The following is a 14716-nucleotide window of genomic DNA, read 5'->3' on the forward strand; positions in this document are numbered from 1 at the left end:
TTCCAGGCCAGTGTAAAAGTCTGTTACCACTCAAGTCATCCAGCATAATCCCGCTAAAGCAACTGGGCACAGGGCAGCCAAAAATCATCTTAGCACCTGCCCTTTAGGGGCTATAAGTATATATACAGTGACAAGAGAAGGCGGTGGAGAAGGATGCAGTGTAGCTCTGTCAGCCTTGTTTTTAAAAATGAAAGAAAAAATATCTCCCTCTAACATCACCCAAAGGGAAATTTCCAAGCAATGGAATATATCATGATTCTCACATCTAGCCTAGAGAGCTCCTGACTAGAAAAGTAACTTTCAAAAACTGTTTCCTCATCTGCTGAAAAACAAAATTTAAACAGTCCCCTGGTTCACTCTTTTTGGGGGGAGAGGGGGAGCAGAAAGGAAATATGAGAGAGTCTACATTGCATGCTAGACACGGCCACATTTATAATACATCGAATTCTCTCAATCCTTTTTTTTCAAACTAAGCGAACATAAGTTCAGAGAGGTAATTTGCCAAGGACCTATGACTAGTTAGTGCTAAAGATAAAATTCAAAACCAGGCCTCTGAATTTCCGACCCCCTACTCTTCCCACCACAGCGGAATGCCTCACCTATCAAAAATAAAAATTTCTAATGGCCTATTGAGCTTTTCCATGATCTCTTCACCTAAGTAACTATTTCCAATTAACGCCTTCTTAGCAGACTGATCCCATTTTTCCTCCCTTCACTTTCCTATACTTCTTTTTCCTCTAATTTTACCCATCCTTCAAACTCCATTTTAAACTTTTTTTTCCTTCCATAGAACTTTCCTTATCTTAACACAATTGCCCTCTCTGAATTTTTATATTACTTATAATAGGCACCATATAATATAGCGTTCTCTGTTACACTGCTTTTCCCTTAAATAGACCTTAATCTCCTTGAAGACAGAAGCTATCCTATGTCTTTGGGGAGTGGCAATCTTTCCAAATTTCTTTAGCTTTCCCCCAGAGCCGTGAGTAGATACTTCTGGAATGGACGAATGATCTAAACTCAATAGACAAATACTTGTTGATTCATTAAAGACAGCCCCAAACTCTGCTGTTTTACCCTTTGCTTCATAATCTACAGCACACCAATTAATCCAAAAGGGCTGAGGGGCTAATCCACACTGCAGCCCCGCCACGTAACGCTACCCGCCCGCGCTGTCACGCCACGCCCAGCCTGCTGGTTGCAGATTTGGCGTAGCCCAACCCTGGGACGGCCGATTGGGCGTGGTGTGCGTGGCTGAAGGCGTGGCTGAGAAGAGAAACCTACGCTTTGGGTCAGACTCGGTAGTTTCCGGTAATCTTCGACAATTTCCGGCAACGGTTTTCTCTCTCGTCGACCAACCTCGGGTATTTCCGACTCCCTTCGGGCTTTTCCGTCTGGTTCCCGCTCGGCTTTCTCCACTTCGGGTATTCCCGTGTCCCGCTCGGAAACACTCGGCAATCGCTCGGCCTCCCCCATCCCCCGGTAACGGTCGCTGGTGAGTTTAAATGAGCCGGGGCTGGCCGGGCCGGAGCCGCTACAGGGGGGGCCTGAGGCACTGCAGAAAGTGGGCCTGAGCCTCGAGGATGACGGTGCTGCAGGAACCCGTCCAGGTAATGATAACCTTCTTCTCTGGGGCTTGGCTGGCAGCCTCGGTCGGGAAGCAGCAGCGTAGGGCCACTCCGCGGCCTGGTGCGGCCTAGGCCCGGCTGCTTCTCCCGCCTCCCCTGCTGCCGTGTCCTGCCTATCTTTAGTCAGTTCGGAGGCCTTGCCCACAGCCTAAGCCGTGTTACCTCTGGCCCTACATTACTTCACCCTTAGCGTGAGCGGCTTCGGCGAAAATAACCGCCTTTCCCGTCCGAGCCAACGTCCGGCCAGCCCTTCCTGTCAGTCCAGGGGCCTGGCTTGACTGGGGGTGGGAGATGAGGGGCCGAAAATGCACCCCAAGCGCTCTCTTGCCTAAAAGATGATCGAGAAGCACATTTGATCGGAGCTTGTGTGATCTTCGTGACGGTAGGGCAAGTTTACGGAGGTTTTTTTTATTTTGTCTTATATGAGAGGGTGGAGGGAGCGTAGGATCGGTCTCTTTAATACTAATTTCTATTTTGGTAACAGACTTCCTATCCCACGTTTCCTTTCTCGGTGAATTTCCCACCGGACAATGATGGTTTGAGAAGACAACTCCAAGCCTCAGTGCTGAGGTGCAAGCACCAATACCAGGGGAGGAGGTGGAAAGGGCACATTTGGGTTGTTTTCATCCTCTCTGATGGGGATCAGGAGCATTTTGTTGTGCATGTTTATAAGGCATTCAGGAAATGAAACACAAATAATGGTGTTTCTGTCCATTTCACTGCCTTTACACCAGGGTATGCTTTGACGCACAGTGCTGTGTTGCATTAAAGGAACCCTATTGGATTTTAAGTGTGTGATGCGGTGCCAAGTCATTTTCCCCCCTGACATCTGGAGAAACTGAATCTTTTGTGCCTTGGTAATGGACCAGGTCTGGGAGACTTCATCCCACTCTATGATCTTTAACTTGGTCAGAATTGACCTCTATCAACTGCTGTCATTGAGTCATGGACTTTATTTTGAAGTTATAAAGCAAACTGGTTTTTAGAAATTCCTTCATATTGCCCTTAAAAGGCTTGAGGTATCAAACTAAATATTTTAATATATCACTACTTTCATATTTATTTCATTTTTCTAAACAGCACGAAATACTCATTTCTTCTAGTTTGGTTTTTTTCTCCAGCTGTTTACATATAGCAGCTATTAGTGTTTGAATTAATAAAACGTAAGATTATATCTTATGAAATTTACCTGTCTGTAAGTTGTATCAGTTTTTCCAGAGCTATTTCCATCCAAATTCTTTTTACCAGTATAGCTTCTTTTAAGATTTTTTTTTTATTCTGGTTGTAGATGAGGTAATTATATATATATAATTTTTTAAGGCCTAACATGAACTTAAATAGATAAGCAGATTACTCAAGTTATTTAATTTCTGTTGCATATTCTTATAATTTTGTTTTAATAGTTAATGATTTTTTTTTTTTTGCCTTCTCTGGCCCCAGAAGTCTTCTAAAGTGATAAACTAGTTGCATTGATAGACTATAACCACCATTTAATAATAATTTCAGACTTTATAAAAGCATGGAAGGCCGGGCGTGGTGGCTTACACCTGTAATCCCAGCACTTTGGAGGCTGAGGCGGGTGGATCACCTGAGGTCAGGAGTTCGAGACCTGCCTGGCCAACACAGTGAAACCCTGTCTCTACTAAAAATATAAAAAATTAGCCAGGCGTGGTGGTGGGCGCCTGTAATCCCAGCTACTTGGGAGGCTGAGGCAGGAGAATTGCCTGAACCCAGGAGATGGAGTTTGCAGTGAGCCGACATGGTCCCGCTGCACTCCAGCCTGGGCGACAGAGTGAGACTCCATCTCAAAATAAATAAATAAATAAAAAATAAATAAAAGCATAGAAAAGAAAAGGAATATGTAGCCTGTTTCTAGATAGTACCCATCAGGTTTCCTGTTTGTCCTTAAAGTACTCTGAGCAGTAATACACTTTGATATTTTTAAGGCTTAAATGTCAAATTTGCTTCTTTTTCATAGTAGCATTGTCCATTAGATTTTTGAGATAGTGGTAGAAAGTTTTAGGATATGACTAGGTGAAAATTTTGGTTGTATAGTATAAGAAGCCATTCAAGAATGGATTTGGAACAGTGAGAAGAACAAGCAACTTTGGCTACAATGATAAAGATCAATGATCAGGGATAGTGCTGCAAATGGGAAAGAATTAGGAAGAGAATAAAAATAGGACAGATATATAAGATACTGTCTTTATTAAAAAAAACTATGATGACAGATTGCGTGTATTTGGAAAGCAATGAGAGTAAGTTGGAAAATTGTTCTTTCTTGGAATGCCTCAGAGTTGATGGTATTACTAGGCATAGGAAAAAGTTCACAGAAAATATGAAGAACTGTTTTCTGCATTTTTTTTTCTTTAAAGTTTTAATGTAGAATGGCCAGTCCGATATACCATATATGCCTAAATTAAAACTCTGTCTCAAATTACTACTTCTCAGAAGAGTATTACTTTATATTTGAGTCCTTACAAAAGTCTCACATATGAGGCAGAATTTCTGTCAGTTCTTTTATTTTTAATAGTAACTATTTGGAAAGACACACTAGCCTAAGTGACTTCAGTGAGAGCTTTTTGGATATTTATAAAAGTCACCTGGTGAAATTGGTTTTTAAAAAAGAAGCAAAGAGATTTTATATAGATTTAGCAATTATTCCTAGGGGTAAGACTTCACAGAAGTGTTGGATGAAGTTGTAAATAAGCCTTTCGAAAATTAATTTAATAAGCAATATAGCAATTGGGTACTATATACATGATACTGTTTTAGAGATCATTAGATGGTGAAGGAGTACTCTTGGCTGGGGATAAAATGTTCAGGGACAGCATCTAACATGGATTCAAAGAGTAACATATTTTGGCTACTCAATGAGAAATTTAGATTTAATGTGCATTGGTAATGAATAACCATTATATGAGCAGAAGAGTTTTTGAGCAGAGGAATTATGTAATAAAAGCACCACTTTGGGAATATTTATCTGGTGCTGTTGGAAAGGGAGGAAGAGACAAGAGTTAGACGTACAGACTAGTAGAATAATCCAACTGCATGATCATGTAGACCAGGGCTGCTTAATCTGAGCACTATTGACATTTGGGGCAAGCTAATACTTTGTTGGAAGCTGTGCATTGTAGAATGTTTTGTAGCATCCCTGGCTTCTAACCACTGGATGACCCCTCCATTTGTGACAACCAAAAATACCCTCTAGACATTGCTAAATGTTGGGGCATTAGTTGGGAGTAAGAAGGCAAAATTGCCCAGAGTGAGAACCACTGACGTGCATCTAAACTAAATCAGTATCCTAGAAATTCAATTATAATGTATAATATGAAATTTCAACAGTGATTTTTTTCTTTATATCTTCTTACATTGTCTGAAGCCTTTATTATCCATTTATTTTATGGTTTTTAAAAAAGGGCAGCTGACTGGGCACAGTGGCTCACGCTTGTAATCCCAGCACAATCCCAGAGGCTGAGGCAGACAGATCACTTGAGCCAAGGAGTTCAAGACCAACAAATAAAATAAAATAAAGACAGCTTTTTTGACAAAAACAAGAACACAAAATGTATAAAAAATTTAACAAAAACAAGTAAACAAATTTTTTGTAATAAGCTTTCTCTAACAAAAAATTTATAGTGATTACAGGCCGAGCGCAGTGCCTCACGCCTGTAATCCCAGCACTTTGGGGGGCTGAGGCAGGCGGATCACGAGGTCAGGAGATCGAGACCATCCTGGCCAACAGGGTGAAACCGTTCCTTCTCTACTAAAAATACAAAAAAAATTAGCCGGGCATGGTGGCAGGCACCTGTAGTCCCAGCTACTCAGGAGGCTGAGGCAGGAGAATGGTGTGAACCCAGGGGGTGGAGCTTGCAGTGAGCCGAGATCGCGCCACTGCACTCCAGCCTGGGTGACAGAGTGAGACTCTGTCTCAAAAAAAAAAAGAGAAAAATTTATAGTGATTACATTTAAGTCTAAGTACAACTTATAGAGGTTTGTTTATATTTTAAATAATATTTTATATTTAAGAATAGCTAGCTGGTAAGGAATTTTGCAACTTTAAGCTGTTGGTTTATTTATCTTTTAAATTAGTGCACCTGGGGACTAACCCATTAATCAGTCAGATTTCTCTTAAACATTTTTTAGGGGAGAGGGAGAGGAGCGTTGTTCTTTTTGGCTTCATAACTTTCTTTTAGCAGCATTTCGTTCATCTGGCTTTAATTTGTAGAACTCTAGCGGTAATGCACTGGGTGTTGTTCTTTTAAGGGAAGGCCCACACCATCAGTTGGGCAGAGGTGCTGATTTTAGCCCTGTTCATCATCAGCTACTAATCTGTAGTGCCTTAGAGAATAATCTGTTCTCCCCCGCAATCCCGGCACAAGAGACACTGTTAGTCAGGAACTTAGAATTGATTGAGCAAAGCGGGATGGAAGCAGTATGTGAGATTCTCGAGATGGCAAGTTTTTTCTGATGCTCTTAAGAACTGGTGATAAGGGAATGATGTTCTGAGCAAAGCTTGATTTTAAGTCAGAAATGGATACAACTCTTGAATATGATACCTTTTTTCCTTCTTTTTTCCCCCCGCCCTTGCCTCTTATTTCTTTAATTTTAAAAGGACAGAAAAAATTTCAAAGCTCTAGGACTTTTTGACTTTAGTATATGTGTGTGAAATTTTCCTAGTGGTCCATAGTAGTAAAATAGCTGGTAAATCATTTGAGTCTTTTGTGGCTTATATATTGCAAAATAAGCAGTTGTAGCAGGTATGCTGGGGAGATGTTATGCAACAGAAACTACATATTTATTGAATTTCTTTATATTAAGAGATTGGCAAGGAAAAGGTTTTCCAAGTGCTTAATGTATGATAGTATACTAGGAGCATTATAAATGGATCATTTCATTTAATCCACAAAACAACTCCAATAAATAAACTCCATTTATCAGATGAAGAGATTGAGGCTGAGAAAAGTTGAGTATTTCCCACAAAGTCCCACTACTGGAAGTGCTGGCACACAAATTTGAGCACGTCTCCAAACATCAAATCTTTGGTATCTTCATTCTACTCACCATTTTCTTTCACTTACAGCAAAATTAAACATGTAGGTTCTTAGGAAATCCCAGATTTCATAAAGGAGTAATTTGGTGGTAATTATTTGCATAATAAAATAATTCTTCTATTTATCACAGAGTTTCTTTCAATAGAGACTCCCAGAGATTCTTTATTATTAGATATACATCTAGGAATACAAAGAAACTTAATGCTAAGACTAACGTACAACAGTGTCAACAGTGGAAGACTGCTAGAAGTTAAAGATCATTTGCTTATTCATTCAACATATAAGCACCTGCTTTAAAAGCACATAATGGATGCTGGGAGTATAATAATGAGCAAAAACAGACGTAGCCCCTACCTTGTGGAGTTTATAATATAGTGAGGAAAACATCACTCAAATACTCTCCTAAATTAATACAGAATTATAGCAGTGGGAAGTATTACAAAGGAAAGGTACTTGGTGCAATTAGAGTGTATAATAATGGTGCCTAATCTCATCTTTTTCCTTGTATCTAGATAGGAATGGTAAAATTAGACATCTTTGAGACTTTATAAAATTTAAGCTATATAAACAAAGGTTAAACAAGAGGCTCTGGAGATCCCAAACTAAGTTCATTACTGTTCTTTCTTGAGGAAATAGAAAGGGCTAAGTCATTTACTACTTTTATTTTTAAAATTATAATTAATACACTCATTGCAGAATTATTAAACATTTACTTGTTTGTTCAACAAAATTTATTGAGCCTTTACTGTATCTAAGGCATATTAATCACTTAATATAATTTAGATGTACTGGTACAATGTTAGCTAGTGATCAGTAACCAGATTTTACTGGTTTCCGTTGTAACCTTTTTAAATCATTCAACAAATTATAAGCTGGTGTGTGTGCTAAAAATAAAAAATAACGCTTGTATCATGATCAGGTGTGAGATATCTCAAAAGTAGTTTATTACTAAAAATGATTTGACATTACCTAGTAAAGATGAACATATGCATATTCAACAACCCAGTAATTTTATTCCTAAATATATATCCTAATTTGGAGAGATTCTTTTTTGTGTTTTTTTGATGGGAGTCTTGCTCCTATTGCACTCCAGCAGCTATTCACAGGTATGATCATAGCCTTGAACTCCTGGACTCAAGCAGTCTTCCCAGCTCAGCCTTCTGAGTCGCTGGGACTAAAGGCTCACACCACCGTGATAGGCTGGAGAGATTCTTAAATATATACCCCAGGAGATGAATCTAAGACTGTTGCAGCATTGTTATAATTGGAAAAACAAAACAAAACAAAAAAACACCCTAGAAATAACCCAAATGTCCACATGCTGTAAAATAGATAAAATACATTTTGGATTTTGATATGTTTATACAATGGAAATATTATTTATTCAGCAATGAAAACAAATGAACTCTAGCTACACACATCAAGAATGAATTTTCAAAACATTGGATTTCAAAAGCAGATCGTAGCAGAATGTATACAATATGATTGTATTTCTTTAAAGTTCAAAAACAGGAAAAAGTAAATGTTATACTGCTTAGAGATGATATGTACAAATGTATAAAATTGTGAAGAAAACCAAGAGAAAGGTCAAGAAAATTCAGTGTGGTGGTTTCCTCTTTGGGGCAGGGAGAGGTTTTGGTATCAACAAGGAACACACAGGGAGTTTCAGAGATATTTTATTTCTTAAGCTGGGTGGTGAGTACATGGGCCTAAATGTCTTTGGTTATTGTTACTTAAAATGTCCTTCTATCTCATATATACTTTAGGTTATATGTTTTGTAATTCTAAAAGAGAAAACATATATTCAAAAAATTAAAAGTTATTCCTATGATAACTTTACTCATTTGCATTCCAATATGCTTCCTGGAGTGGATGAGAATTGAGTGGCATTAAAGGTAATAGATAGGGAAGTTTTTGTGGGAGGATGACATACATTTTAATATCTCTGTCATGTATATCACATAAAGTGGTTGAGAACCACTGCTGCTAAAAGTCTGTAGTTTAGTAGGGTTGGCAGTCCTGTTAACAAATAACCATGTTATGAGTGCTCTACTAGAAGAGGTATCTTAAAAAAGAAATGGCTTGACATCAGCCAGGAAAGCTTTATGGGGCAGATGTTATTTAAGCTGGATCTTTAGGGACGAGCAGTTTATAAGGGGAGATTGGTGAGGGGAGCCCACATTGCCCAATGGAGGAAAAGGGTGTACAAAGGCACAGAAGCCTAAAAGTCCATAGAGAGTTGAGTGAGGAAATTCAGATATGTTAGGAGCCATGCTGTGAAGAGCCTTGCCCGGCACACTCTGGAGTTTGCTCTGTGGGCACTGGGGTTTTGTCACTTAAATTAGGGATATTAATTTCAGTGTTTGATGTAAGGCTCTGTGCTAGTAGTTACCTTGAAAGTCTGTATGTATGTATATTTATGTTCTTTTTCCTCCATTTGCAGGCTGCTATATGGCAAGCACTAAACCACTATGCTTACCGAGATGCGGTTTTCCTCGCAGAACGCCTTTATGCAGAAGGTTTGAAATCTATTCATTGCTGTAGAATGATAAATGAATAACATATATGAAATTCCATAACTTTTTATCACTGTAACAAGATTCTAGCTATCATCATCTTGTTGTTTTTCTGATTGACACTAGTTCATAAAATCTTTACTTTTTTTCTGTGTAGTTCCCTTACATACTACTTTTAATAACTATGTAGAATTGATTCAGGTTTATATGCTATGATTTACTTAATCATTTTTCAATCTTTAGGTTTTTTTTTCCCCCAGGGTTTTTGTTGTTTTGGGTGTTTTTTTTTTTTTTTTTTTGAAACAGGGTCTCACTCTGTCACCCATGTTGGAGTACAGTGGGACCATCTCAGCTCACTGCAACCTCTACCTCCCAGGCTCAAGCGATCCTCCCACATCAGCCTCCCAAGTAGCTGGAACCACAGGCACAGACCACCACGCCTGGCTAATTTTTTTTTTTTTTTGGTAGAGATAGGGTTTTGTTATGTTGCCTAGGCTGGTCTCAAACTCCTGAGCTTAGGTGATCCACCTGCCTTGGCCTCCCAAAGTGCTGGGATTATACTCATGAGCCACCATGCCATGTATTTTTTTTTTTTTTTTTTTTTAAGAAAAGAGTCTGTATTCTATGGTGAAGAACATGGATTTAGACTCTATAGCCTTGGAACAAATCCTAACCTGTCACTTAAATGTACAGTTTTATAACCTTGGACGAGTTACTTTAATATCTGAAAATTCAGATATTTCATCTATAAAATAATCATTGCCCCTTAGAATTAAAAATTCAATGAGATGGTTTATTTAAAGCCCTTAGCACAGCCATCTGGCTTGTTAATCAATGCTTAATAAACACCACTGATAATGTATGTTTTGTTTCTGTCATTATTATAATTCCCTTTCTAAGATGCTGATATAGATCATTGTGTACAGCTTTTTTTTTTTTTTTTGAGTCATTTCCTTGGGTTATATACTTTTAAATGGAATTTACAAGTCAAACAGTATGGGTTTAGTAGCTGAGAGTTGTGAGAACAAGGCCTAAACCTCAGGGGCAGGAAATTTCACAAAAGGACAAAGAGCAATGCTTGGAAGTAGTTTTGAGAAGTTAAGTGGAAACCAGCCTTACCTTGACTCTGAGATAGTGGGATGTAAGGTGATTACTGTCCATGTGAGAGAGCTGTCTCCTCGGTGGAGAATGGGAATTCAGTGAGAAAAGTGAGGAAGATCTGGGCAGCAGGAGTTTAAGGTCCCAATGAAAAGATTAGAAAGGTGAGAAGGAATGGAAGGCTTAGAAAGAAGATTATACAATAGATTAATCTACTCCATTCACTTATGCAAAAGTGATGTTTATTGTGAATAATCTATTTAAAAATATTTTCATTGATACCTAGGCAGGCCCCATATTTTGCTGTATTTTTAAAAATTTTTGTTGAGTCAGAATCTCACTCTGTCACCCAGGCTAGAGTACAGTGGCACAATCGTAGCTCACTGCAGCCTTGAACTCCTGGACTGAAGTGATCCTCCTGCCTCAGCCTCCCAAAGAGCTGGAGTTACAGATGTGAGCCACTGTACTCGGCCACTGTCTTCTATTTCTAGTATTTCCTTTTTGTTTTTGTTTATTATTAAAGAATAGGCAGTTTCTAGTTTATTATAGTTAGGCTCTTAAAAATTGTAAATTCATGGTTTAGAATTCAATTAGATTTTCCCATAGAATTGGTGGCAAGATTCCCAGATTAGTCCACATAAAGCTGTTTAATCCACATTATTTATGTACCTGATACAATGCTTGGCACTTGGAAAGTTGCTCAGTAAATGTTAGTTTCTTTCAATATAGAACCTAACCATTCGGTTTAACCATATTTATATGAGGAAAGATTTTAGAATTAAGTGTAGTAAGAGCAGATACTATCCTGGCTCAGTAATAATAACAATAATTCTATCACTTATTGATTTCTTACTGTATACTAGGTACTCTAAGTATTTAATATTAGTTACTAATTTAATCTTCAATAATCCTATCAAATAGACATTGCTATTGCCATTTTCTGGATGAAGAACTGAGACTAATGTCCACAGGCGGTAACTAGTAATCTGTCTGATTCTGCTTTCCCAAGGGTAGCAATTACCACTTCTCTGATTTGCAACCATAGTAGGCATCACTAATCCATTACAGTACTCATTCCCACTGAACCAACCTCAGAATTCTTGGCAACAGTTTTCTTGGCTGGACAATATCAGTTGATATGCTAGATGTAACCTGTTTGCTCAGGGGCCTCCTACGTCACTAGTAGCAGTTTCTATATTTGGAGAAAGACATCCAACAAGGCATGAGGCTAAAGCAGTTGATCAGTAGGATCTTCTGTAAGTCAAATTCTTGAAATAATTTCTCAGTTTCACTAGTTCTTTTTCGCCCATTTGTCTTTCTCTCGAGATTTATAGTCGGCCTGAGACTGTGGGATCAGAAAGAAGGAACAGCAGAATGATATAAGAGAGAATCTGGGAGGCTGAGGTGGGCAGATCACCTGAGGTTGGGAATTTGAGACCAGCCTGACCAACATGGAGAAACCCCATCTCTACTAAAAAATACAAAATTAGCCGGCGTAGTGGCACATGCCTGTAATCCCAGCCACCCAGGAGGCTGAGGCAGGAGAATTGCTTGAACCCGCGAGGCGGAGGTTGCGGTGAGCCGAGATTACACCACTGCACTCCAGCCTGGGCAACAGAGCGAGACTCCGTCTCAAAAAAAAAAAAGGAAAAAGGAAAGAGAATCTGAATTCAGATACTCATTTGCCATTTGATCTTAAGCCAAAAGTCATTCTGAGCCTTATTTTCCTTATCTTTAAAATAGAAGAGAAATATCTGTTTAACAAGATAGTTTTAAGGACTAAATACAGTAAAATATGTAAAGAGTCTGCTGTAGTTTCTGGCACATAGAAAGTCCTTACAGGTTCCCTCTCTCCCCTAACATATCCTAATACAGTGACTTTTCAGGGGTTTTTTTCTTATTTTTGTTTTTATTTATTTATTTATTTTTGAGATAGCCTGTCACCCAGGTTGGAGTGCAGTCATGTGATCTTTTCTCACTTCAGCCTTGACCTCCCAGGCCCAAACAATCCTCCCACCTCAACCTCCCTACTAGATGAGACTACAGGCACATGCTACCATGCCCAGCTAATTTTTGTATTTTTGAGAACACGAGATCTCACAATGTTGCCCAGGCCAGTCTTAAACTCCTGGTCTCAAGCAGTCCTCCCACCTCCGCCTCCCAAAGTGCTGGGATTATAGACGTGAGCCACTGTGGCCTGGCCAGATTTTTTTTACCCTTATTAGATATGATACACTCTAATATTTTCCATTGAGTGGTTTTGTTGTTGTTGTTTTAACGTAGGCTGATAACCACTAAATTGACATCACAGTCCACTAGTGAGTTGAGATTTGCTGTTTTGGAAAAACTCCTAATTTTACCATCTCCCTCCAATAAATTCCCTTCCCCCATTGTAAGCATGTATTTTTCTTTCCCACCACCAATACCTGATCCCCTTGACCAAGGTTTTTCTCTTTTGTTAATTAACTGTTAAGAATGAATAGAAATAAGTGCTATACAACAAATAGAAATAGTGTTAGACTATGAGGAAAAAAATACATTAATGCAACTACTGTGATAGCTCTATATAAAATAAGAGTTATGTTCAGAAAATCAACCAGACATAAGTTTTGTGTGCATTTTTTTCATAAGTAATTGCTACCTATGGAACTCTATGAGACTAAGAGGATTGTAACTAGTGAAAGGAAAAGAAAGAGAAACAGCTGAAAACCTTGTGTCAACATGTATTCCTAGGTTATTTTGAGGGTCCTAGCCCAGAGTTCAAAATTGCTTAAGGTCTACTGTTTTATCTTAAATTAATGTGGGTTTTACATCCCACACTGCAAAATGTTTTTGTTTGTTTGTTTCAGATAGGGTCTCCCTCTGTCACCCAGGCTGCAGTGCAGTGGCCCAATCTCGGCTGACTGCCTCCCAGGTTCAGGCAATTCTCCTGCATCAGCCTCCTGAGTAGCTGGGATTATAAGCGCCTGCGGCCACACCCAGCTAATTTTTGTATTTTTAGTAGAGATGGAGTTTCACCATGTTGGCTAAGCCGGACTCAAACTCCTAGCCTCAAGTGATCTGTCCACCTCGGCCTCCCAAAGTGCTGGGAATACAGGCGGGAGCCACTGTATCTGGCCTTTATTTTTTAATATTAGTACTTTTTAAACATTTTTTTTTAAGTCAAGATCTCCCTATGTTGCCCATGCTGGCCTCAAACACTTGGGCTCAAGCGATCCTCCCAAGTAGCTAGGAATACAGGCATGTGCTGCTGCGCCCTACTTGAATGCATTTTAAATGACCGTAAAATCGTTCACCAGTTTTCTACCTGTCTTAGTGATTAGTGGGTAAGATGTATAGATTGCATTGGGTGTATCAATTTTAGTAAATTAGGCTCAGTGGGAGAGAACTGAACCAGAGTAAAACGTTCAGCATCTGTTTCTTTTCTATTAGCTAGGATACTGAGAGCCCAAACTCACAGAAATATATGCGTACAAATGGCAACATATAAAAAAAAACTATTTACCAGATTGTGTTAAGATCAGTATTAAAGAATATCCAGAATTCTACTAAAGATGTGGAATAATGTATCATTTTGAGGCCTTTATTGATCCAAGACTCACCTATTTTCGTTGAATTAACTTGGATGTTTCACAGACACATCAAACTCAATATATTCAAATCTAACCTAAGATACCACTAACTGAATTTTCCTCATCTCCCGTTCCCTGCCTGTTCCTTTTCCCCTCCCAAATTTATGTTCCTTCTTAAAACCCTTCAGAAGTATCTAATTGTTGTAAGGATCTGTTCCTAAATCTTTACACAGTTTACAAAGCCCTGCACAATTTGGCCATCTTTTTTCTCCTCATATATTGCCATTTTCTGCCTCAAACACTAAGGAGCCTTTTAAAACTTCTTCCAGCCCTCTTTTATTTGTGGTCTTTTTACTCTAAGCGTGGTTTTAAAATACTTAAGAGCACTATTAACCCCATCATTAACAACAGGTATAAAACCAGTTGGTATTGAAATGCAGGATGTAAATAAATGTAGAAAAGATAAACATTGAGAATAGTATTCATATGCTAAAGTTGCATATGTAGATGAAATGTTCAACAGTAGAAATGACTCTGAACAACAGAATGAATAATGAAATATAAGAAAAGTATAGCCTCCATACAATTGAAAACAGAAAAAAAAAAAAAGTTGATGAAATAGAATTACTTGAGCATGTGGCTCAGGGACACTTATGTACCCCCTGCATTAATATCAAATATCTATTCAGGTATTGTAAATTTAAGAGAAGGCCAATAATTAAAATAATAGCACATACAGCCTTCACTATGTGTCAGATACTATCCTAATTGCTGTGCATGTATTAAGTCATTTAATCCTAACAGCAACCTTTAAAGGTAGGTATCATAGTCCTTATCGGATGAAAAAA

The 14716-nt window shown here is 38.6% G+C and overlaps 2 protein-coding genes across 17 annotated transcripts in view; one reads left to right on the forward strand and one right to left on the reverse strand.

Annotated features, from left to right (window-relative positions):
- Positions 1–1831, reverse strand: part of MYL4 (myosin light chain 4) — a 34820-nt gene extending 32989 nt beyond the window's left edge. Inside the window, exon 1 of the mRNA XM_034941553.4 lies at positions 1285–1831. The gene's annotated coding sequence lies outside the window, so the exon portion shown is untranslated. The remainder of the gene's footprint in view (positions 1–1284) is intronic.
- The window catches only part of CDC27 (cell division cycle 27), a 71572-nt gene continuing 58299 nt past the window's right edge, over positions 1444–14716 (forward strand). For 6 of the 16 annotated variants that reach the window (XM_003809515.7, XM_008961739.5, XM_008961741.5 and 3 more), the window contains exons 1-2: positions 1472–1610; positions 9126–9201. In XM_003809515.7, coding sequence (XP_003809563.1) covers positions 1584–1610; positions 9126–9201 — 103 coding nt within the window. In that variant the 5' untranslated portion in view covers positions 1472–1583. Of the gene's footprint in view, positions 1611–9125; positions 9202–14716 lie in introns of all 16 variants that reach the window. The other 10 variants (XM_003809514.6, XM_008961740.5, XM_024926145.4 and 7 more) reach the window with 5 other exon arrangements.

Source organism: Pan paniscus, chromosome 19 (assembly GCF_029289425.2).
Source record: "Pan paniscus chromosome 19, NHGRI_mPanPan1-v2.0_pri, whole genome shotgun sequence".
Classification (NCBI taxonomy): domain Eukaryota; kingdom Metazoa; phylum Chordata; class Mammalia; order Primates; family Hominidae; genus Pan; species Pan paniscus.